This window comes from Peromyscus californicus, unplaced genomic scaffold (assembly GCF_007827085.1).
Source record: "Peromyscus californicus insignis strain IS unplaced genomic scaffold, ASM782708v3 Scaffold_24__1_contigs__length_46423439, whole genome shotgun sequence".
Taxonomy (NCBI): domain Eukaryota; kingdom Metazoa; phylum Chordata; class Mammalia; order Rodentia; family Cricetidae; genus Peromyscus; species Peromyscus californicus.
Window position 1 is genome coordinate 7,499,397 of NW_026294535.1, and position 26,579 is coordinate 7,525,975.

At 39.8% G+C, this 26,579-nt stretch overlaps 1 protein-coding gene across 1 annotated transcript in view; it reads left to right on the plus strand.

Annotated features, from left to right (window-relative positions):
• Slc5a8 (solute carrier family 5 member 8) overlaps nucleotides 1-26,579 on the plus strand; it is a 53,583-nt gene that overhangs the window by 14,404 nt on the left and 12,600 nt on the right. The window contains 7 exon segments of the mRNA XM_052753063.1: nucleotides 13,347-13,414; nucleotides 14,282-14,436; nucleotides 16,825-16,965; nucleotides 18,189-18,318; nucleotides 20,296-20,384; nucleotides 21,748-21,860; nucleotides 23,658-23,725. Of these exon segments, the coding sequence (XP_052609023.1) occupies nucleotides 13,347-13,414; nucleotides 14,282-14,436; nucleotides 16,825-16,965; nucleotides 18,189-18,318; nucleotides 20,296-20,384; nucleotides 21,748-21,860; nucleotides 23,658-23,725 (764 nt within the window).

Sequence of the window (26,579 nt, forward strand, 5' to 3'; positions counted from 1 at the left end):
GGTGCTGTCACTTGTTTTATTGATCTTAGCCATTCTGACAGGTGTAAGATGGAATCTCAAAGTAGGTTTGATTTGCATTTCTATGATGACTGAGGATGTTGAACATTTCTTTAAGTGTTTCTCAGCCATTTGGGCTCACCCGATTGAGAATTATCTGTTTAGATCTGTATTCTATTTTTAAGGTTGTATTATTTGTTTTCTCGCTATCTATTTTTTTAAGCTCTTTATATATTTTGGACATTAGCCCTCCATCAGATGTGTAGTTGGTAAAAATATTTTCCCATTCTGTAGACTGCCACTTTGTGTGAATGATAGTGCCCTTTGCCATGTAGAAGCTTTTCAGTTTCATCTTATTGATCTACTTTTATACATCCCAAGACCACCCCCTGTGGGCTGTGCCCTCTCACATCAACCATTAATTAAGAAATGCCCCGAAGACTTTCCCACAGGCTAATCAACTGAGGTTCCCTCTTCCCAGATGATTCTCGCCTCCTAGATGTCAAGTTTACAAAAACCTAGCCAGCACAGTCCCCAAGAACCTTCTGTTTTCTGCTCAGATCTGCGATAAAATCTGCTCTTTCTCCCCCTAGATTGAAATCGACAGTAGCAGTGTGATTTGGCATATGAGGTGGCTCCAAGTGACTATTGTGTGTGTAAAAACCCAGGAAGGCACCGATCAATAAACTACTTCTTTTCTTTAGATTTCTGCTGATAAAAGCAGTGAAACTGTAACAACGTATTGAGGCATTTTTGGCTAGTCATAGCTTCAAAAGAACTATGGGAAAACTCTGTGCTCTTTGAATTCTTATCAGTTAAAGTGAGTTTATCTCCAAAACTTCCTTGTAAAAATGGATAGATGGTATTTGTGATGCTTATGGATGTGGTGCAGTTCCTGAAATAAGTACAACATGGGGAAAACCTACTAACTCCATGCTCCATTTTCCTGATTTTATGACAGGATGTTTTATGACAATAACCACTACCAGAGTCTGTGAAATATTACAGTATCATTACAAAGAAGAGCTCCAGCATGTAATGTCCTCTGGACCATCTGTATGTCAGGCGTGATCCATGTCAGCATCACCAACATCAGAAATGGATTATTTCATATCTTAAGAACTGAGTTATAAACTTGATACATCACCTGTTGTCTTTAAGTGTTATTAAAGGTGTCAGAGTTTTAAAGCGCAGTTCTGGGAATAAACTAAGCATAGACTTTAATCTCTCGTGAAATCAAGGGTTTTGTCCTCTCAGTCTGGAGAAGTCCGAGGCCACTTTCTAGGTAATCAAAGCCAGAGAGTTTGCATCGGATAATTAGAATATCAATTGTCTGCTGTGCCCAGGAGATTAGACCCAGGACCTTCTGAACAGCAGATGCTCGTAATAGACCCAGAACCTTCTGAACAGCAGATGCTCATAATAGACCCAGGACCTTCTGAACAGCAGATGCTCGTAATAGACCCAGAACCTTCTGAACAGCAGATGCTCATAATAGACCCAGAACCTTCTGAACAGCAGATGCTCGTAAATCCTTGCAGAACTGGAACTTGGTATCCACAGAAGTATCTTTATAGATTTTGTTTCCTTTTGTTATGGAGAAACTTCAAACAGACATTAAGATAGGGAGAACACTACGTCGAACCTTAATGTACCACTACTGTATTTTATTTTATATATATATTTATTTTTGTTTTTTTAAGATAAGGTTTCTCTGTGTAGTCTTGGCTGTCCTGGTACTAGTTCTGTAGACCAACCAGGCTGGCCTCAGACTCACAGAGATCCTCCTTTCTCTGCTTCCCGAGTGCTGGGATCAAAGGCATTCGCCACCACTGCCTGGCTCTACCACTATATTTTAATAATTATCCACTTGTAGACAAATTTAACCCTCTCTCTCCCCCCCAGTAGCTTACTTTGCTGTGAATCTGAAGTGTTGCATCAACTGTATTTCATCTGTATTTCAATGAGTCTTTAAACAACATAATAAGCTGGGTGGTGGTGGCACACGCCTTTAATCCCAGCACTCAGGAGGCAGAGGCAGGCAGATCTCTATGAGTTCAAGGCCAGCCTGGGCTACAGAGTGAGTTCCAGGAAAGGCACAAAGCTACACAGAGAAACCCTGTCTTGAAAAAACCACCATCACCACCACCATGAACAACAACAAAAGCATAATAATAATCCCATTATCATATCCACAATATTAATACCAATTCTCTAATTGCCTATCAAATTAATTCTAGATGTCTCTGATATGTTCTTCAGTTTCTTAGAATTGGAATCCAAGTAAACCTGTTTAAGTACAAGGATATGTGTGACATTTCTTTTTCTTGTTTTTAAAAGTGAAAAGCCATTTTTTTTTATTGAGGTACAGTTATACAGAAAAATGCATGCAGCTTTGGTGTACAATTGGATGAACCTTTTTCTGTTTTAGTTTTTTTAATTAAGAATTTTTTCTTTATTTTACATACCAATCACAGTTCCCCCTCTTCCCTCCTCCTGCCCCTCCAGCCTTCCCCCCCCAACCCACTCCCATTCCCTCCTACCAGAAGGTAAGGCCTCCCATGGGATGTCAGCAGAGCCTGGTCCATTCAGTAGAGCCAGGTCTAAGCCCCTCCCCCTGCATCAGGGCTGTGCAAGGTGTCTCACCATAGGTAATAGGTTCCAAAAAGCCAGATCATGCACCAGAGATAGATCTTGACTCCACTGCCAGGGGCCCCTTAAACAGACCAAGCTACATAACTGCCTTGCTTATGCTGAGGGCCTAGTCCAGTCCCATGGAGGCTCCACGGCTGTTGGTCTAACGTTCATGAGTTCCCAGTGGTTTGGTTTGGTTGTTTCTGTAGGTTTCCCCATCATGATCTTGATGCCTTTTGCTCATAGAATCCCTTTTCTCTCTCTTCAACTGGACTTCTGGAGCTTGGCCTGGTGTTTGGCTGTGGATCTTCTTAAGAACTGTATAATCTCATATAACTACAATCCAACTCAAGATATAGACTATTCCCAGAATCTGCTTCTAGGAAGTTTCCTACATCACTTTCTATTAAGTTCTCCTACTGCTTTAAGTGACCCACTTTTCACTTTTATCATCATAAGTGAGTTTTTACTGTTCTTAGAGTGTATGTGAGTGCAAGCCTAGACAGGCTTTGTGTATCTGGTTTCTTTGGCTGGCCAACTGCTTCTGAGATTCATTTGTGTTGCTATATGAATAAGTATTTCATTTGTATCCTTTGACCTCTCTCTTGTGTGTACATGTGTGTGCTCACATGTGTGCATGTGTGGAGGCCTAAGGCTGCCTTAGGGAATCAACTACAATGGCTCTCCATTTCCAGGTGGGTTCTTGCAGTTGAACCTGGAACTCTCTGATGTCAAAGATCCAGTTAACAAGCTTACTCTGGGATTTCCTGTTTCCTCCTCCTTAACACTGGACCTGTAGGCAAGCAGTCATGCAAAACTAGCATTTAATGGGGTTGGAGATTCCAAATCCCCATTACCATGCTTGCATGGCAAACATACTAATAACAGAGCCATCTCATGAGTTTAGTTCACTATTTTTCATCGCTAGAGATATTTCACTTCATACACCCACCAAAATCTGTTCATCTACTCTCTTATTGATGGCCATTGGGGTGCTTCTAGTTTTAGGCTACTATGAATTAAAGACATTAATAACATCTTCATACAGATTTTTATGTGTTGTTTTGCTTTCGTACCTGTTTTCATTTGATCAGAAATGAAGTATGTGAAGGTAGTATAAAGTTAAACATGCATCTGTTTGAACCAGGCCAGGCCAAGTGTATGCATGAAATTTAAGAGAGATTGTCAAATAGTTTTTCTAAGCATTTGTCCCATTTTACATGTCCATTCTACAATATCTGAGAATTCAAGACATCCTACATCCTCAACAACACTTAGCATTCCTTTTTTTTTAATTTTAGCAATCTTAGCCTGTATTATATATTATTGCACTGTGGTTTTAATTTGTTTTTCTGGTGGCTACTGATGTTGAGTTTCTTGGCTCAAGAAATGGTCAAAATAAACTTACTATTTAGCTCAACTTAGTATTTTGGATTTCCCTTTTGTTGTTCATGTTGTTTTGAGACAGGGTTTTATGTACTAGCTGTGTAACTGAGGCTAGTCTTGAACTCTTAGTTTTGTTTTTTATATCTTATTCATCATGTATGTTGGAGAGAGGTGCCCATGTGGAGGTCACAACTTACGGGAATCAGTTCTTTCTGCCGTGTAGGTTTGGGGGATCGAACTCAGGTCTTCAGGTTTGGTGGCAAGTCCCTTTACCCACTGAGCTCTAGCCTTGAATTCTTAATCTTCTTGTTTCTACCAGCCAAGTGCTGGCATTATATATATGCCTCATCATGCCTAGTTAGGATTTTTATGTTTTATGAATGTAAACAGCTTTTTTCCCCCTTAAAAAGGTAGAGTTCTAAGGATGACTGGACTGCTACTCACATCACCAGGGAGGCTACCTGGAAAACAGGACCCCAAGAAAGACACGGGGATCGCCCAATGACAGAGATATGGAATGAGATCTACATGAACAGCCTGGACATGAGTGGGGGTAATGAAAGGCGAGGGTCGAGGGAAAGAGAGCTTGGGGGAGCGGGAGATCCCAGCTGGATCAACAACAGAGAGGGAGAACAAGGAATAGGAGACCATGGTAAATGAAGACCACATGAGAATAGGAAGAAGCAAAGTGCTAGAGAGGCCCACAGAAATCCACAAAGATACCCCCACAACAGACTGCTGGCAATGGTCGAGATACAGCCCGAACTGACCTACTCTGGTGATGGGATGGCCAAACACCCTAATTGTCGTGCTAGAAACCTCATCCAACTACTGAGGGATCTGGATGCAGAGATCCATGGCTAGGCCCTGGGTGGATCTCTGGGAGTCCAGTTAGCGAGAATGAGGAGGGTTTATATGAGCGAGAATTGTTGAGACCAAGGTTGGATAAAGCACAGGGACAAATAGCCAAACGAATGGAAACACATGAACTATGAACCAATGGCTGAAGAGTCACCAACTGGATCAGGCCCTCTGAATGGGTGAGACTGTTGATTGGCTTGATCTGTTTGGGAGACATCCAGGCAGTGGGACCAGGTCCTGTGCTCATTGCATGAGTTGGCTGTTTGAAACCTGGGGCCTATGCAGGATCGCTTGGCTCAGCCTGGGAGGAGGGGACTGGACCTGCCTGGACTGAGTCTACCAGGTTGATCTCAGTCCTCGGGGGAGGCTTTGCCCTGGAGGAGATGGGAATGGGGGGTGGGCTGGGGGAAAGGTGAGGGGGGCGGGAGGGGGGAGAACAAGGGAATCCGTGGCTGATATGTAGAACTGAACTGTATTGCAAAATAAAAAAAAAAAGAAAAGAAAAAAAAAGAAATTATACTATCATAATAACAAAAAAAAAGGTAGAGTTCTTTGAGTATATCCTGAGGGGTAGTATGTCTGGGTCATATGAAAGTTCTATTTTTAATTTGTTTTTTAGAGAGGGGAAGATTCTGGAAGAATGACTTCTGTAGTGGCTGCAACAGTTTACACCCCCGTCAGCAGCCACCACAGGTTCCTCCTTCTCCACTGTGTTTGTCATAGGTTACCATTTGTTTTCTTGATGATATCCATTTTGAGTGGGGTGACATAGAATCTAGAAGCAATTTTAATTTGCATTTCTCTGATGGCTAAGGATGTTGAACACTTTAAAAGATTATTTATTGGCCATTTTAATTTCTTCTTTCGAGAACTCTCAGGTCAGTCATTTAGCCATTTTTTTTTTTTTGGTTGAGTTGTGTGTTTTCTTGTCATTTAGTGTTTTAAAGTTATTTTTAAAAATAATTTGTATATTTCCTGTTGGATGTATAGTGGCCAAAGATGTTCTCTCATTCTGTGGGTTAACCCTTCACTTGACTAACTTTTTTCTTTCCTGTAAAGAAGGCTTTTATTTTATGACGTCCCATTTTTGACTGTTGGCCACATGTCCCGAGTTCCTGGAGTCCTAGAAAAGAGACCTTCTCTGTGCCTATGTCTTGAACTGTTTTTCATGCTTCTTCCTTCTGCTGTTTCAGAAAGATATCAGGCCTTGTGTTCACTAAGGTCTTTGATAAAGTTGGAGTTGAGTTTTGTGTAGGGTGGAAAAAACCAATCTAGATTCATGCTTTACATGTAGATCTCCATCTAGCTTACTCAGCACCATTCACAGAAGAGGCTGTCTTTCTTCCAGTGTGTGTTTTTGACAACGTTGTCAAAATCAAGGTGGCTGTGGCTGTGTAGACTTGTATGTGGGTACTCTGTTCTATGTCATTGACCCGTGTTTCTGCTTGAGGGCTGTGTAGACTTGTATATGGGTACTTTGTTCTATGCCGTTGACCCATGTTTCTGCTTGAGTGCCATTATCATGCTTTTATTGTTACTACAATTCTGTGGCACGATTTGAAATCAGGTATGATAATACCTCCAGCATTAGACTTTCTGATCTGGATTCCTTTGGGTATCTGGGGTCTTTTGTGCTTCCATATGACTCTTAAGATAGATTTTTTTTCTATTTCTGTGAAGAATACTGTAAGGATTTTAATTGGTATGGTATTGAATCTGTAGATTGCTTATAGTAGGGCAGCAATTTTTCACAATACTAATTATTCCAATTCATGAACAGGGGAGATCTTTACATATTTTACTGTCTTCCCCAATTTTCTTCCGCAGTGTTTTAAAGTTACCATTGTAGAGATCTTCCATTCCCTTTTTTAAGTTTATTCCAATATGTTTTTTGAGGCTGCTGTGAATTGGGTTGTTTCTCTGATTTCTTTCTCAGTACCTTTGCCATTGCTATGGGGAAAGGCTGCTGATGTTTGTGTGTTAATTTTGTATACTTCCACTTTTCTGAGCTGATTAACTCTAATAATTTTATGGTGGACATTTTAAGGTCTCTTATATATAGAATCATATCAACAGAAAATGATATTTTTACTTCATCTTTTCTCATTTTTATCAATTTTATTTTCCTCTTAGTGTTCTATCTAAGACTGAAACACTATATTGAACTGTAGAGTCTTGTCTTCTTCCTGATTTTAGTGGAAACGATTTGAGTTTTTCTGCATTTATTATGCTGTTTAGCTATAGGTTTGTCAAATATAGCCTTTATTATGTTAAGATACATTTCTTCTATCCTAGTCTCTCCAGGATTTTTAGTCATGAAAAAGATAATGGATTTTTGCCAAAGACTATTTCTGCATCTCTTGAAATGATCATGTAATTTCATCCCTTGAGGTCATCCATGTGATATATCACATTTATTGATTTGTGTATGTTGAACCATCCCTGTATTTCTGGAATGAGGTTAAGTTGATCATGGTGAATTTTCTTTTTGATATGTTCTTGAAGTTGACTTTTAAGTATTTTATTGATAGCACTTTGCATCTGTGTTCATGAAGGAGGTTGTCTGTGTTTTTTTTTTTTTTTTGTATCTGCACATGATTTTGGTATTCAGGGTGACACTGGCTTCATAATGCATTTGGAAATCTTCTTTCATTTTCTGTTTTATGGAGTGATTTGAGGATTGGTATTAGCTCTTTTTTAAAGCTTCATAGAATTCTGTCCTGAATCTATCTGGGCTTGGACTCTTTTTAGTTGGGCCGTTTTAAACTACTGATTCAATTTTATTGTTTGTTATAGATCTGTTTTAAATTATTGATCTTGCACTGGTTTAACTTTGGTAGGCCAAAGTTATAAAAATTCATCCATTTGTTTTATTTTCCAAATTAGTAGAATGTAAGACTTTAAGGTATGTCTACTATTTTCTGGCTTTCATTGGTACCTGTTGTAATGTCTCCCTTTTCAGCTCTATGTTATCAGTTTGGGCCTTCTCTCTTTTTCTTTTGACTTGGCTAAGGTTTCTCAATCCTGTCTATTTTTTCAAAGAACCAACTCTTGGGACAGTGAGATGGCTTAGTAAGTAGAAGCACTTGCATGAAGGTCTGAAGACCTGAGTTATATACAGATATTATATACACACATACTTTGCTCTAATCTTCCCTCTCCATTGCTTTCCTCTTCCCCATCTCTACCTCTTGCTGGTCCCCTTGCTTCCTCCAACAGTCCTTCCCTTTGCTTCCATGAAGTAAATATTCCATCACCCTGCCTTTTTCATGCTTGACTTAAACATCTTCTTCTCTTTTCCTAGTTCTCTTTCTAATTTAATGTCCTGTGCATGCTTTGCATGCATGCACATGCACATGCACAGACACACACATAGGTATTCAGACACACACAGACACACATAAATACACACACACATAGACCCATATAAAGAGACACACACATAGACACATACATGTAGACGCACACAGAGACACACACACACAGACATATAAATACACAGACACACAAACATACACACAGACTCACATACAGACACACATGGACACACACATAGATACACACAGAGACATATACAGACACACACACACACCCATATACAGAGACACACACACATAGACACACACATAGATACACATATACACACACACATTTATATCTAGATTCTGCATCTGGGAAAATGTGCTATTTATCTTCCTGAATCTGGATTATTTTGCTTAATGTAATGGTTTCTAAAACTATCCATTTTTCTCCAAATGTCATGATTTCATTTTTCTTTACAGTAGAATGAAACTCCACTGTGTATCTGTATCACAACTTCCTTATCCGTTTATCTGTTGATGGACACTTAGTTTTGTTCCATATCTTGGCTGTTGTAAACAGTGCACTAAGTATGGATGTTCAGGTGTCTTTGTGATAGGTTGACTTTTGATTATATATACTGGAGTGGTGTAGCAGGATCGTATGGCAGTCTTACTTTAGTTTTTGAGGGTCCTCCATACTGATTTATGTCATGGCTGCACTAGTTTATATCCTCACTAACAGTGTATCTTTTTTTTTTCTGTATCATTGGTTGTTTTCTTGACGATAGCCACCTAAGGTTAAAGGGAATCTCAAAGCATTTCCCTGATGCCTAAGCCCACTGAACACTTTTTCCAAATAGTTATTGGCCATTTGTATTTTTCCATTTGAGAACTGTCTATTTAATTCATTAGCTTTTTTTTTTTTTAATTTGGATGGTGTCTTAGTTAGGGTTGCTATTGCTGTAATGAGACACCATGACCAAAAGAAATTTGGGGAGGAAAGGGTTTATATGGCTTACATATCCCGAATCACAGTTCACTGAGGGAAGTCAAGGCAGAAACTCAAGCTAGGTGGGAGCCTGGAGGCAGAAGCTGATGTAGAGACCATGGAGGAGTGCTGTTTCTCATGGCTTGCTCAACCTGCTTTCTTATTGGACCACTGGCCCAAAGTGACCCCACCCACAATGGGCTGAGCCCTCCCGTCAATCACTAATTAAGAAAATGCTCTATAGGCTTGCCTACAGCCTTATCTTATGAAGGAATCTTCTCAGTTGAGGTTCCTTCCTCTCAGATGACTATAGTTCGTGTCAAGTTGACATAAAGCTAACCAGCACAGATGATTTTGGTTTTTAATATTTAATTCTTAATAGTTTTTCATATATGCTAGACCTTAATTCCCCATGGAATTTATTGTTGGCAAAGACTTTTTTTCCCATTCTGTAGGCTGCCTCTTCACTTTGCTGATTATATCACTTTTTGTGTGGACCCCATTTGTCAATTTTGGGGTTTATTTCCTGTAGTTCTTTTCAGAAAGTCCTTGTTTACGCTGATTTCTTCGAGTGTTTTAACCAATGTTTTATTACAACATTTCAGGTTTTACATTAAAATATTTGATCCATTTTTATTACATTTATTTATTTATTTATTTATTATTGTGCATGGTGAAAGATGTACATGATGAGAGATATGGATCTAATTTCACTTCTTTTTTAAAAATGGATTTTTTTTTATTCTATGTGTGTGAGTGTTTTGCTCATATGTATGTCCATGCACCATGTGCATGCCTGGTGCCTGTGGAGGTCAGAAAGGGATACTGGATGCCCTGGAACTGGAGTTATGAATGGTTGTGAGCCACTATGTGGGTGGAGGGAATCACAACTGGGTCCCCTGTAAGAGCAACGAGTGATCTTAACCACTGAGCCCTCTCTGCAGCCCCCCACCCTGGTTTGATTCTTGCTGTATGTGACTATCCAAGTTCTCAAGCCCCATTTGTTGAAGCGGCTGTATTTTCTAACATGTTTCTGATGCCTTTGCCAAATATTTTTTTTTTTTTTTTTTTTTTTTTTGGTTTTTCGAGAGACAGGGTTTCTCTGTGTAGCTTTGCGCCTTTCCTGGGACTCACTTGGTAGCCCCAGGCTGGCCTCGAACTCACAGAGATCCGCCTGGCTCTGCCTCCCGAGTGCTGGGATTAAAGGCGTGCGCCCCACGCCACCGCCCGGCTGCCTTTGCCAAATATTAAGTGACTGTAGCTGTGTGGGATCCTCTCTGGTTTCCCGTTCTATCACATGGTTCTGTGTGTCTGGGTTTTTGCTGGTATCATGTTGTTTTCGTTACTATGGCAAACATAATTAGATAAATTCATGAAAGGTAAAATAAACACTAAGGTTAGAAGTACCACCAAGTAAAAATATTAGCAAAAAGTAAAGTATAAAGAAAAAAGGGGGTAGAGCACAAGGATCCAAAAATTAGAAAATAAATATTAGAATGATTTTATTTTTGGATCTTGGAGGCTGCCAGATGTTCTGGACTTCTGTATTCCTGCAATTTATGCTGCAGTTGCAGCTGTATCCCAGCATCCCATGTCTGCCCGAGCGATCTTCATTTTACTAGCTCCTCCCCACTTTTTTTTTTTCCCCGTGCCAGGGGCCTCCGCAGACCACACTTAGCTTTCTAGCGTGTAGGCCGAGTAGCTTCCCCACAATTCTGGGATCTCCTCACTTTGAATCCCCTGAGATGGCTGGCGTTCTGAGGGTGTCTCCAAAATGTGTTGGGAGCACAAGAGACAGCCACAAGGATGAGATCTGAACAGATGGATCTGTTCTTAAGCTTTCAGAACACAGTCAACACTCATCACCCTGCCCTGTGGGTGTCTAGGATGCTGGAGCTTCAGAGTTCTTGGACCCTATAGCCGCGAGTCCGATGGCTGGTGGGTGGTTCTACTTTGACGCTAGGATCAGGCCTATCCAACTCTAAGTTATTCTCAGCTGATGAGGCCTGTTGCCAGGCACTAAGGGTAGACCTACTTTCCTTGTATACTCCACTGCCTGGACTGAGCCTCCTCTTGCCCACACTTTTCTGGTTTTTAACATCTGGTTTCCTGTCTTCCACATTTGCCTCTTAGAACTCTCTCTCTCTCTCTCTCTCTCTCTCTCTCTCTCTCTCTCTCTCTCTCTCTCTCTCTCTCTCTCTCTCTCTCTGTCTCTCTGTCTCTGTCTCTGTCTCTCTGTCTCTGTCTCTCTGTCTCTGTCTCTGTCTCTGTCTCTCTCTCGGCTTGTAGCAGGTTAAAGTCTCTCTTCCCGATTGCTGATCATCCCCTGTTCTTGGGTTCCCAGAGCAGCTAAGTTTTCAACAATAGTTTCTTCTCAAGATGGTGCCCCACCACAATCCTCCCAGCTTTCTCTGCTTTCTACCTCAACAGCATCTAGAGCTGTATCTGTGGCTTTCCAGAGCTCTGGGCTTACCCCGTGGGTAGGACGCCAGTCTCTCTTCACCAGGCCAAATGGCTTGTGTTTTAGATGCAGCCTTTGTCTCTGTTTTCCCTCCAGTGGATCACGTGGCTGGAGCTGTGCTCAGCTGTACTGTCTTCCTTTGGATGCTAGCCCGTTTCTCTGCACTTTTCAGCTTTTTGCTCACTCCCTTTGTCAATTTCCAACAGATTTTCCTCTTTCTCTCTTGGAATAGGGTATATTTTTTTCCTTATCCTGACATTTTCTTTCTCTGGGTCACATGGAGACAGCCTCTAGTCCACCATCTTCACTGGGTGCCCTCTTCTGAGGCTTTGAAGTATGTCCTACTGGTCACTAAAGACGTTTAAATCTGCACATCAACTGTTGAGTTGTTATTTCCGCCATTTTGTTTTTACTAGATGTAGTTTGAAATTCTCTTAAAAGGTCTCCTTTAGTTTATAACTTCCATCTGTTTTCACTTTTAATTTCTGTTTATTTCTTAAAGAAACTGCATTATTTGTCCCATCAAGCTTCTCAGGGTCTTCACTTTACTGACTGTACCCATATTGGGCCATTCAGTATTTCCCAAGTCCTCAGTGTTTCTTATAAGCAGTACTTAGAGAGTTCATAATTTTCCAAAAGTAGGTCAAATTTTGGTGCTGTCTTCTAGGTAATAGAAAAGGTTTGAGGCTTCTTGGTTGTTAGACCTTATTGTACATCATATTCTAATTTTGTAATTCCCTCTTCATTGATTAGATAGAACACACATAAAGAGGAATTTTCTTTGCTTGACTAGTTCCTCTGAAAAATCATTTGTATAGAAACGACAGGACAGCTGTCTGGTGTCTCCCTTTACTTGCAAGTTCTGAAAGTAATAAATTGCATGTCTAAGGGTATTGCTCAGTTCTTAGTTTTTAGTTTCATGAGGTCCTTAATTTTACCCTTTCCAATTGTATAAAATATATAATAGTTCCAAGGTCAAACCTATAAATAGAAATATATTTGAAGACATCTAACACAGCTCCATCTCTTTTGTCCTGTTTATCCTTTATATATTATAGGTAACTTTTTTCTATTGGCTTTTATTGATTCTTTCATTAAAAATATATCCGGCCGGGCGGTGGTGGCGCACGCCTTTAATCCCAGCACTCAGGAGGCAGAGCCAGGTGGATCTCTGTGAGTTCGAGGCCAGCCTGGGCTACCAAGTGAGTTCCAGGACAGGCACAAAGCTACACAGAGAAACCCTGTCTTGAAAAACCAAAAAAAAAAAAAAAAAAAAAAGAAAAAATATATCCCTCTACTTTTTAGATAACTGGTAGCAAATAATAGACTTTCCTACCTCAAGTCTTATCTTAAAAACACACATTTCAAAGTCTGATGAAATAGCATATTTATATGAACCAATGAGAAGGGATGGGAAATCAGTCTGGTGAACTACTTCACAGAATCAAGCAGTTTCTTAGCTTAATTACATCTTTTTCTATGTATTTCATTTAGCCAGTGTTGGATCTATACGGTGTCTGTGAATATAAACAAACAGTACGTCTGTTGAACTTAACAATTATGATTTTCTTCTCCATTTGTCTTGGGGGCATTGATGAGACATGATTCTAGTTTTAAGCAAGTGGGTATGGAGGTAGAGGCTTCCCTGGTAATTCTTGAGAAGTACTTTTGTTATACACATTCCATAGTTGAGTATGTGTTCTCTTCTCTTCTCCAGTTACAGGATTTGATCTGTGGGGCGCAGTGGTGGCAACTGGGGTGGTCTGCACTTTCTACTGCACAATGGTATGTGAAGAGTGTCATTTCCCTTTTACTCTACTCACTTTGCAAAACTGGAATTTCAAGTAGTCATGTGCTGCCGACTGACTGCTCATACTTACTCTTTTTCTCTGGGCTTCTCACAGTTCAACATTTTTGTAAGGAACATTTGGTTCTTAGATATGGCTTACAATTTTCCTTTCATCTGAACCATGGCACAGGTCCCTGTTTTTATCTCTTGATTCCTTATTATAGTTTCTAAAACATTATAGATGTGCTTATATAATACTTCAGCATAGAGACTTGTGATAATGGTCTATTAACTATAAACAGAGGTGACAAAATGTGCAACAACCATCAAGACATGATGCTGCTTTATTGTGGAGGCAGGCTATGTACAGCAATGCAAATTTATATGATTTTTGATAGTTTCTATATTAACCTTTTATTTTGCTTGATCTTCTAGGAAACAAGATCCTTACATAGAGCCTGTTTAAACCCAGGCCACAGAGGCTGAAGAGAAATATTTGTGACTTTTATAACTTAACTCTGAATTGTCTTTCCAACATTCTCCTCACCCCACTTCCCTTCTGTCCAAAGTGTCTATCTGGCCACATTCAGGAGACCATGTATAGCTTTCTTCTCTTCTGCTTTTCCCCAGGCTGTTTTCTGGCCTGGCAGGAACTTACATCTTTGCCTCTGCCTATGCTTGAGGGATAGGTTAAATATTTTCTTCTTTATAAACATTCTTTCAGGATGACCATCTCCTTTGAGTGACCTTTTTGACCAAGCTCCATGTGTCATCATTTTGTTTGGTATAGTACATTCACATTTAGATAGATATATAATCACATCTCATAGAAGTATTAATCCTAATACACTTTCTTCTCAAAGGGTGGTCTTAAAGCAGTTGTCTGGACAGATGTTTTTCAAGTTGGGATCATGGTGGCTGGATTTGCATCCGTGATTATACAGGCAGCAATAACTCAAGGTGGGATCAATACAGTTTTAAGTGATGCCTCCAATGGTGGAAGATTAAACTTCTGGAAGTAAGTTGCTGTTTACCTTTTGGTTAATAGAATGTATCTTTTGTTTTCTTTGTAAGAAATAGTTTTACTGGAACGGTAAGTTTGTACTGGAAAATAAATAAGTCACTAAGGGGGGGGGGTCTGTAAAATTAAAGTTGGCAAGTAAATGTCTGAGAAGGTTTTGCCAGTTTTGAGGGGTTAAAGCAAACTGATGCCAGTGGGTTGTATAGTATTATGATGATTCTTTCTCCATAGAAGGACATTAGAGCAAAAAACGTATTTTCTTTCAGAGGTTAGAGTCTGGAACAGGTTGAAAGTAGGGTAGGAAAAAATGGTGAAAGGTAAGCAAGACTCCCAAAGAGACAAACACTGAAAGACGGAGATTTCATTTGGAGAATGCTTTATTTTAACCAACACTGAGAAGGTATCTTGATATCATTCTAGCAATATATAGCATGGTAAAGTAGCATATTGCTGAATATCTCATGTATGCATCTCTTTATGTTATTTCCTAAAAACTGATCAGAGCCAGGTGGTGGTGGTGCACACCTTTAATCCCAGCACTTGGGAGGCAGAAGCAGGTGGATCTCTGGTGAGTTCGAGGCCAGCCTGGTCTACAGAGTGACTTCTAGGACAGCCAGGGCTACACAGAGAAATACTGTTTTGAAAAACCAAAATAAATAAATAAATAAATAAATAAATAATTTTTTAAGATAAAAAATAAATAAAACTGACTGGAAAAGTTATGACTGATGTTTCACGTGATAGCCTGACATAGGATAAACATGTCTAAAACAACGGAAAACCTAGATAGTCCATCCAAAGCTTATCAGACAATTTTAGAGAATCATGAAAACACCTTTCCCTTGGTTCAACATTGTCACCTTGATGCACCGTGTTCAATGTGGAAAGAAGGTCATTTTGACCTGGGCCATATTCTCTTCTGTTTAAATAGTCCTGAGCTGAGATTGGAAATCTGCAATCACCAGTGGGAAAGAAACAAACAAATAAGCAAACAAACAAAACACTTAGATGATTTTTTTAAAGATGGCTCTTTTGTGTCTTTTCAAATAGTCCTCTTCTTTTGAGAAAGGCTTTTCCAGAAACCAAACAGCACCACCCTATTCACTTGGAGGAATGCATGTCAGGGAATCACCTTCAACTGTTTTCAATACTTGTTTCTCTTTTTACTTCAAGATTCAGATATGAATCTTGAGCGCTCCCATTTGGACTGCCTTTGGCTATGGTTCCTTCCATGGCTAGGGCAGAACAGGAAGATACTTTTATTAGATATTTACTCAGACTAGTTAATGAAGAAAGCATAGTTTCTCCAAAACAAAGCCACATTGATTTTACCAGGAGAGGGGAAATGGATCAGAGGAGCTGGAAATGACCAATGGTTGTGTAGAAAATATTGATTATGCTCAGTCTTTTCCAAGATACCCAGGCTGAGGAGATGGCACATGAAGTTAATCACTTTTCTGCAGCGTAACTGTCACTATATGCAGAGGAGATATATACATATACATATATGTATATATGTATATATATATATATATATCCTCATACATCAATAAGAGATCCCTTAAAATAAAAGATAGATACTTTAATAACCATAACTTTGAAGACTGCTAACTACTAAATGGTAATAAAAAGGCCCGTTGTGCTTTAGACTTTTCAAGAATGTTCCCTATTATCCTGAAATGTGTTGAGATGTAATTGGCACACTATCTTCTCTGCCTGGGAAAAATGAAAAGAACTAAAATCTCCAAATTGTGTTTTTCTATCCCGTCTTAGATCCTTCAAGTAGTTCAATGAATCTTTTTGACTCTTTTTTTTTGGTTAATTGGAGATAACTCTCAAGATAGTATTTGGGCTTGTGTGCCTGCCATGAAGTGGTTTTAAACTGTTAGCATTTGCACATGGAATTCTAAGAAAGCATAGTGATAATGACGTAATATTTTTACCAAGTATATACTCATAGAGTGTATTGACCTCTTAAGTTTAATTATGACCAGACATGTGCTAGAAGAGGAATTTTGTTCCCACAGTGTGCTAAATTGCATTTACTTTGGTATGACATCTATTTACATGGTACACTTTGAATCCCCTCCCCCCAGTATAGCATGGCCAATTAGTTCCTAACATTATGGGAGAAAATATATCTAAATGCTCAAAGTGATAAGAACATGTATTTTCTCCTAATCCCATCTATAATATCCTAATATCTGGAAATATAATTGTTTACTTAATTAAATTTAAATAAGAAATATTTGTGTTTTGACATGAATTTGGACATCTTTATGTAAGTCTGTGAGTGTATGTGCTTGCATCTCAAAGTATACTAGGAGTATTTTCTTTGCTCTCTGGCAAACAATTTGTATTTTCTTTCCTGTTCTTTTCATTCAGTTTTAATCCTAGCCCTTTGCAAAGACACACATTCTGGACAATTATCATCGGAGGGACTTTCACCTGGACCACCATCTACGGTATCAACCAGTCCCAAGTACAGAGATACATTTCCTGTAAAAACAGACTCCATGCAAAACTGTAAGCCTAACTATGGCATATGAATCATTAATAACTGTCATTGCTCTTATGGAAATGCTTCCATAGTCAACTTTAGTTCAATCTTAAGTTTTTTGTATCATGAAACTCCAAAAATAAATGATGAACCAAAGGACCAAGGTGGGCTGGTGTGTGTCTATAGTTGAGCACAGAGTGGTACTAGATGTTTTCAATCAAGTATTTGAAAATATTTCTATGAATTAGTAAGTAAGAGCCCTCATCAATAAAATAAATGTCTCAAGAACCTATGGAAGTTAAAAAGTTATAAAGGAGAGCTCAGTGGAAGAATGATTATGAAATTTGCTAGAGCTCCACAAAACAACTTTATATATAACTTTTATCATGAGGAAATTTAACATCATATTAGAAAAGTATATGCAATCTGGAAACAGTGAAATGACACTGGACAGAAGCGTAAGTTCCTCAAAACAATATAAAAGTGATTATTCAAGAGTTAATATAGTAGCATGCATTGCATTATCAGCCTCAATCCTGGATTATAGTACCTTCTAACTTGCTACTTGGACAGCATTGTACAAATTACTTAGTTTCACTGAGCTTCAGATTTAAATTTGCAAATGAGTACAGGAAATACTATGACTACATGAAAAGTGTGGAAGAGTACTGTGTTGGGCAGTCACATGTAAATGTTCATTTCTGCTGTCACTGATGGGATGTGACCAGAGAACTAATGGGTGAGAGAGAATGTTATTTAGGAGGAGAAACCCGTTTCGGGAATACAAGTTGTGTTTCTTGTCCTTAATGGGTTGTCTTAGAAACTATGGAAGAACTTTAGTGGATTGATATGTAGATGCTGAATCATGTTTATCAGGTTATAATTAAACTATTTTTTTTAAAGGAAAATGAGCCAGTTACTGCCCTAGTGCCTATTAAAATCCTTATTTTATGGCAAGAGGACTCAGTGTATTATAATTAGATACTACTATAAAGCCATGGGTGCCTGTGGATTTTAAGTAGGAGGACACATTCACTGAGAAACAGCATCTACCTCAAGGATTTTTAGATACATTGTTGATTGACATCAAAGAGGACAGTCAGACTAAAAATCATCTTTGAGAATCAAAACATTCACTTATTTATTAATTTATTAAGTATAATCATGACATTATTTCTTGTTCTTGTAACAGTTTTCTTAGTCTTTGGGATAGAAAGTACAGCTGTTACTTGCCCATCCTCTCTTTTAGGTCTCTCTACATCAACCTTGTGGGCCTCTGGGTGATCCTCACTTGCTCTGTGTTCTGTGGGCTTGCCCTGTACTCCAGATACCATGACTGTGATCCCTGGACATCTAAGAAAGTGTCAGAAGTTGACCAGGTTTGGAACCACATCTTTCTCATGGGTAATGATGGCATTACAAAGCATTTGTGGTACCAGGAAGAAAAGCTCTTGTTCTTGAAGAAACCCAGCAAGTGGGCACAACACAACTAAACACCTTCCACTTCTATAAAGCATTTGGCAAAAACATTGTAGTACATAGAGCACGTGTGAAGATTTCTGTATCTGAAACTAAATTGTTCAAATACCTGGAGAAATTTCAAGCCAGGTTTTGGATACAAAAAACTCGGGGTTGGAAGTAAAAAAAGTAAACTCAGTTAATAGAAACTATACACAAAACACGTACCATAGAAGTTTGTGGATATTGTTAGAGCACTCACTTCAAACAGTCTTCCAGTTTTAATTTATTTTAAAATTTTACATTTACCTATTTTATTTTATGTGTGTGAGTATTTTTTTTTTTTTTTTTTTGGTTTTTCGAGACAGGGTTTCTTTGTGTAGCTTTGCGCCTTTCCTGGAACTCACTTGGTAGCCCAGGCTGGCCTCGAACTCACAGAGATCCGCCTGGCTCTGCCTCCTGAGTGCTGGGATTAAAGGCGTGTGCCACCACCGCCCGGCGTGTGAGAGTATTTTTACCCATATGTATGTCTGTGTACCACATGCTTGCCCAGTGCCAAGCAGAGGTCAGAAAAGGGAGACAAATTCCTTGGAACTCGAATTACTGATGACTGTGAACTGCCATGTAGGTGCTAGGAACAGCATCTGGGTCCTCTGCAAGTACTCTTAACCTCTGAGCCATCTCTTCAGCCCCCATCTTCCAGTTTTTAAACGTAAAAGCAGACTGAAAAGGGAACAGAGTTTGCATCCTGTGCACTGAGATTCCGTGTCTAGAGTCTTAACATGCTTGATTTCAGTTCCACAACACTGTAATCCCAGTTTCATAGGTAGCATAATGAATCTCAGGAGTTGTTTGCTTGTTTGTTTTGTTTTCAAGACGGGATCTTACTATGTAGCTCTTGCTATCCTGGAACTCACTCTGGAGACCAGGCTTGTCTCAAAATCACAGAGATCCACCTGCCTTTGCCCGCAAAGTGCTGGAATAAAAACAGTGTGCCACTAGGCCAGACTCAGTGAGGGTTTTGACTGGCACAAGGTCACATTACTAATAAACAGAATTACAGTGAGAGTTCACTGAGTCTTTTCAATAGGCCAGACACAAATAAATGAGTATGCTTTATCTAATAAATAAATAAATATGCTTTATTTAAAGTCTAATTTTTACTTTTCACAGTTAGACTAGGAAGCAGCATATATCTTTTTTTTTCCTTTAAGAAACCAAGGTACACCTTGCCTTGGAGAGGTGGAATGGGGGTTGGTTTTGGGGGGAAGGCTGGAGGGTGGGAGGAGAGGGGGATCTGTGGTTGGTATATAAAATGAATAGAAAATTTCTTAATAATAAAAATTAAAAAATGAGCTAATCTGTAATTATCATGACAGTAAAAAAAAAAAAAAGAAAAGAAAAGAAACCAAGGTACAGTGAGGAGTTGGGTAAGCATGGACAGTTGGGACCATGCTTCAGACCTAGGCTCTGCCATTAGAGCTCCTGGGGGCTCTGTAGCATGCACGTTCTTGTAAACTTGCTGCACAGCTCAAGCTTAGTGTGTCCTGACTCCGGGAGCCTGGGCTCCTGTGAAGTCTACTTCCTAAAACCTGCTTGCTGCCCAAGTGCCTGGGGCCTCAGAGTGAAAATGGGCAGAATTCACACTGGTGCAAATGTAACACCTCCCCCCGCCCCCGCCCCCCATGTAACTGTGGGATTAGGAAATGAGAAGATTATTTTAGATTATTTTTGAAATTTATTCTTTGAGAATTTGAACAATGCATTTTGATTTCATTTTACACATTTGGGATTATGTAGGCTATCTGTTATTCTTTTTGGAAGAATATGAAATTGGCTAGGTATTAATTTTGTTTAATAACAACTAACACTTGGGTGTAAATTTTGGAATTTTTCAGCTTATGCCTTACTTGGTCCTGGACATTTTGCGAAATTACCCTGGAGTTCCTGGACTTTTTGTGGCCTGTGCTTACAGTGGGACATTAAGGTAGAAAGCTGTGATTCTGTGAGGGTGTCATTTCCTGTAAGGACTTATGTATGTTTTACTGTCATGGCAGCTGATGCATGAGAAAACAACTTGCAGGAAGAAATTACATATTTTAGATCATGATTCCAGAGGATTCAACCCATACTCACCTGGCTCTAGGCATTTTGACAAATCATTCTGGTGGTAGGAGCAGGCATTGGAAGAACTTTTTCATGGAAGAGGCCAGAGTAAGATAGAGTCCCCAGTGGTATACTGACAGTGACCCATTTCATCCAAGCAGGCTCTACCCACTACCTATCTACCCTCCTCAATAATGCTATCATGGTGCACCCCATCAAAGTTCATTTTGACCTGGAAATGTCATCAAGATAAATTCAGAGATGTGTTTCACTAATCCCCTAGGCATTTCCCTATCTAATCAAGTTGATAGTTAAGATTAACCATCAGAGTATCTCTCTTGTCTTATTGGTTATTTTGAGAGGTAAACATGAATTCTGGACATGGTCACAAATGGCCTAAAGTAGGCAAACTGCTCCATTCACCCTTCTGTTGGTTGACTGCCTATGGGATCATTCTGCCATCATCTGGCTCTACTCTTGACTAGGTCTCTGCTTCCTACCACAGCATTGCATACTCAATATGGTCATGGTGATGATGATCCTTGATGGTGGCTTTAATATTTGCTGAGTATATTAGTGGCTTCTGTCTTGGTTTAGAACATGTGTGAGGCTAAATCATTGTAACCTGCAAAACCAGACTCAAATCTCCTAATTATGTGTGTTGAATACTGTACATCTAAATATCTTCATACACAAAGAAACTATATCTTAAAGTTGTTATGTGCTAATCAGAGTAATATGTGAAAATTCATTTTATAGATACAGAAGACTAGCTGGGAAATAATCTTTTATCTCTTAAACTTTCTCTCCTACTGTCCAATCTATCTATGTTGCCTGACTCATTCATGAAAGATAATAGCTTCCTGGAAGAGGGTGCGATGATCATTAAAAATAAAAGAACACGGTTCTGTTTAAATTGTTTTATTATTTTGTGTCCATGGGTGTTTTGCCTACATGCACGTATGTCTACGCACCACATGCATGCAGTGCCCTCGAGTTCAGAAGAGGGCATCCAGTCCCCTGAGACTTGAGTTACAAATGGCTGTGAGTCAGCTACTGCAGGTGCTGGGGATCAAACCCAGGACCTCTGGAAGAGCAGCTTGTGCTCTTCAACACGGAGCCATCTCTCCAGCACCATCTGCTTCTATTTTAGAAGTGTCAACTTGCTTTCTTCTTCCTCATTCTCACTAAAAGTACCATTCAAATTAACATGTCATAAATGAATTTTTTTTCTTCTCTTGTAGCACAGTGTCCTCCAGCATCAATGCCTTAGCTGCGGTGACCGTGGAAGATCTCATCAAACCTCACTTCAAGTCACTGTCAGAGAAGTCTCTGTCTTGGATTTCCCAAGGAATGAGTGCGTTTCCATGTTTCCTTTCTCATGATTCCATTTGAGAGACACTTTAGCTTTGCTTTGGAGACACTAGAAATTGTCCTCTGAAGAAGCATAAGTACCTCATAGTATGAATACATGTCCAGGATCATGCGCTTACAATGGTATAGGGATGATCATATCTATCAAGAAGAGTTGAGCACGAATTCAAACATTTATGATGGCAGTGGTGGTGCACATTTGTAACCCTGACCCTCAGGAGGCTGAGGAAGAAGAATCTTGAGTTCATGGGTAGCTGGGTTTCGTCTCAAAAAGAAAAAAAAAAAACTATCTAATCGTCAGAGAGCCTTGAAGGCCAATGCCCCAGCATCCTCTTTGGTTCTCCTCGATGATAATTACTATTAGTGATAAGACTCTCATTCTCCCTCTCACTCAAGTTTGAAGCAGGGTTTTTCTATGCAGCTTGGTCTGGTTTTGAACTCATGATCCTCCTGCCTCATCTTCCCGAGTGCTGAGATTACAGGTGGCCTGACTTTCATTCACTTTGAAGGGTTCTATGCTATTATTACACTGAGATAATATAATCAAGGGCATCATAGACAATGTGACAATCTACTTGACTTTGCATTAATTATGGGCACCCAAACCCAAAATGGTAACCATTCACAGCTTATCAAATGGAGAAGAATTAAGCTAAATCACTGAAAATGATATTTATATTTATATTGAGCCCTATAGACATTATTACAACAAAATCACTTTTAAAAAAAGGTGTTTCTTTTCTTTCAGTTGGGATCAGATAATTTACATAACATTCTTAACAAAAGTATGAGTGCTGGGACAAAGAAGGTGGTACCCACTGCAGAGGGAATGTGCTAATTTTATGATAAGAAATAGCTCATCTGTTCTTCTTCTTTTTTTAATATTGAGCACGGAAAACTATATTGGTCAATTGCTGTTAATTTTTTTTTCCAAATTTTTTTTTAAACAAAATGCTTTAGGAGGTAGTTTTTCTTAATTTTAAAAGCAGTACATTTTTCTGAAGGAAAAGGAGGAGAAGTAGATCTGGGGGAGAGGGAAGATGGGGGCTTGAAAGAGTGGAGGGAGGGGAAACTAGGATTGGGATGTAATGTACGAGAGAACGATGATGATGATGATGATGATAATGAAATAAAGAAAATGAAGGTGAAAAGAAAAAAAAACCCTACCATTTACCAGCCAGGGGTGTGTTGAGAACTTCTGTAAAGCAGTTTGGGGAAGGGAACGTGGAATATGATATGAATTAAAGTGACCTTTCTGTGCTAGTTTAACTGGGAAGACGGGGGTATTGCTGCCAGAGATTATGAGAGGGCTAAGGCACCCAAACCACGGTTGGTGTGGGTTACCAGTTCCCAGAACAAAGGAACACTGAGAGTCAGAAGGCTCCGATTCTGGTGTTTACTCTCCCTTTCCTCCTCCACATTGTCCCGAGCCAAGTCCTGCACCTCCCTTTATAGACAAATGTTTGTGGGGGATTAAACGAATAACACAATGGTGCTAAGTTTTAAAACCCCTGTAGTTAATTCCAGGGATTCTTTTCTTATATAATCTACTGTTGTGACTAATCCCCAGGCGCAGTATAAGGGCTTTGTTTGTATTCTTTGCACCCTGTTGGTCTTATAGAAAAATGCCTCTTTGCCTTTGTCTTGCTGACTTTAATGTGTGGGTTGTTCTCACCTCAATGGTATTATTCACTTGGCTCAAAGGTGTGGCACTCATTTTATGGAGGACTGTAATCCTCTGGGTCTACACTGGTACACTGTCTTTTATGTTGTCATGTAGGTGTGCTGTATGGAGCACTGTGTATCGGAATGGCTGCTCTGGCGTCACTGATGGGAGCCTTGTTACAGGTAAGAGCTGAGTCTGAAGACTGGTGTCATAACCGTTAAATTATTAGTGTAAATGTTCATGACACCACCTTCACACTTTATATATTTATCTACACTGGGCACAAAGATGACTGCATTATTTTTACATTTTAAAAAAATGTATCTTTCTTCTTTTACGTATGTATGTGTGTGTATGCCTGCTTATCTGCATGGGTACCATGTGTGGGCAGGTGCCCACAGAGGCCACAGGGCCCCAGAAGCCTGGGAGCTTGTGTTAGACACAGTTTTGTTGGCTGTCTGATGTGGGTGTTGGCTATTGAAACTGGACCCTCTGTAAGGTAGTAAGCAACTCTCAACTGCTGAGCCATCGCTCTGGACCCTTATTTTTAATATTTGAAAAATATAGTTTCGGATAATTATAGATTCATATGAAATTAGAACAATGCAGAAGTATCTATATCTCCACAGCAATGCCTTACAGAAACATCTGGGAGTGGTAGCATCTCGACAGGATGCTGTTATAGACAGGATATTGGTGTTGAAACAGTGAAGATGCAGAATGATTTGATCCCCACCAATACTCCCTCCTCTTGCTACTTTTCACAGCCTTGCCTACCTCTCTCAGTCCTCACTCCCCGCACCCATCCCCGGCCTCTGAAAACCTCAAATCTATTCTCCATTCTTGTCATTTTTTTTTCTGTGTTAAGAATGTTACATAAAGAGAGTCAGTGTGATGGCTCAGGTTGCTAAGCCTGGTGACTGAGTTTGTTCCCCCAAATGGTGGGAGGAGAGAACTACCTCCTGGAAGCTTTCCTCACATTTCCACACAGGCACTGTCACACACACACACACATACACACACACACACACACACACACACACGAAATAAAAATGCAATAACTTTTTTAAAGTACTGTTATATAAAGGTGTTGGGGAAGTGGTTCCGTAGGCAGTGTGCTGGCTGTGAAAACGCGAGGACTTGAGTTCAGGTCCCTAGCACCCACATAGAAAAGCTAGATGTGCCTGTCACCCAGATGTGGGGAGGCGGATCCAGGAGACTTGCCAGCCACCTACTCTACCTGGATTGTGAGCTCCAGATTCAGTGAGAGACCCTGTCTCAAAAACACAGGGAAGACCAACTGAAAAAACATCCGATGTTGACTTCTGGCCTCCAGACGCACCCTCACATGCATGTGTGCACCTGCACACACACATGCATGCAGAAGAATGTTCTGTAAATGAGATCTATGGAGATGTAATTCTGAACGGTTTTATTAAATAAGAAACACAGAGCCAAATGCAGAGTTAAAAGCCCCAGAGGTCAGAGAGCAGTAGCTAAGAGCTGAGACCAAGACCACCTTCTTACCACCCACTGCTGCTGCCGTCCTTCCCCTGAGAAAGAGACCTACTTCCTGTGTGTCTGTCTTTTTATTGACTTTCTGTTCTGCCTTCTCATTGGTTGTAAACCCAACCACATGACCTCCTCGTCACTGCCTGTCTATACAGACCTCCAGGTCTTCTATGGTTGGTATTGAGATTAAAGGCATGTGTCTCCATGCTGGCTGTATCCTTGAACACACAGAGATCTGCCTGTCATGTGATCGGGATTAAGGGCGTGTGCTACCACTGCCAGACTTCTGCTAGATGGCTTGCTATTAGCTCTGACCCCCAGGCAACTTTATTTATTAACATACAAATAAAATCACATTTCAGCACAAATAAAATATCACCATAGATCCATTAGTAAGAAACCTTTTCAGTCTTCTTGGTTCTGGCTGTCAAGAGTGAATTTTGACTGGAAGCTGACCTTTTTCATTCTGAGGTGAAATTTTGGACGTCACACTTTCTGTTTCAGCAGCTTCCCCTGACACAGTGTCAGGAGGGCCAGTGGCCTTGCCACCGCTCTGAGTTTAAAGTCCAGTGAACACCTGAGTCGTGTAGGGTGTAGCTATGTAGTATGCTATGAGGCATATAACAGCAATAAGGTTAGTGACAGCTGTCGACTCACTCAGGTGTCTTGCAAGGTTGAGTCCGTGTGTCAGTTGTACTGTAATGCAGCCCGATCCTAGGGATTTCTAATCATGGCCCTCAGGACTTCCGGGAGACAAAGCCGTTTCAACTCACGTGTAAAATCTTCTAAACCTTAGAACGAAGTTTGCCCTTGCCAGGAGATCTTCAACTCCCTTTATGGGAGAAATGGCTGGTAGCTGACCCAGCTGAGTGTAGGTATAGAAAAAGGGGGGAACCACCCCAAATTCCGAGGCTGGTGTCTGGATGGAGACTCTGCTAGTCAGTTGGTCATCTGTCCCTGATTGTATCTGGCTCATGACACCGGCTGGTGCCTCCTAGCAATCACTTACAGCACTACCAGGACAAACAGCTTGAGGCACAGCTGCCCTTCATCTTTGCTGTAAATAAAACAGAAAGTGAGAGGTTGTCCCCAGGGAAGTTAGTTACTAAGACCACACCAACTCCTCAGATATGAAGACTGAAAATTGGATAGCATAAGTAAGTGAGCAAGAGAATTTTGTCATTTCTTTTCAGTTTTAAAGAAAGACTTCAATTTGTTAGTGAAGAATAAACAGAGTAAAAATTATTTTCTGGTCCATTTTTTAAAGGAAGTATATTTTTTTCTTTAAAATTTTTTTCAACAGAAAAACTTTTACTCAGTTTGTTCTTTGACAATTTCGTTCACAAATAATGTGTATTCTGATTATTGTAGCCTTGAATCTCTGTTACTATTCCCTTCTCCTTACAAGTCTCCCCTCTCACATTCATGACTTTTTGTTATTTTGGGTTGTCTTTTTTTTTTTTTTTGGTTGTTGTAAGATTTTTGAGACTAAGTTGAACTGGAATTCTGTGTGTGACCAAGGGT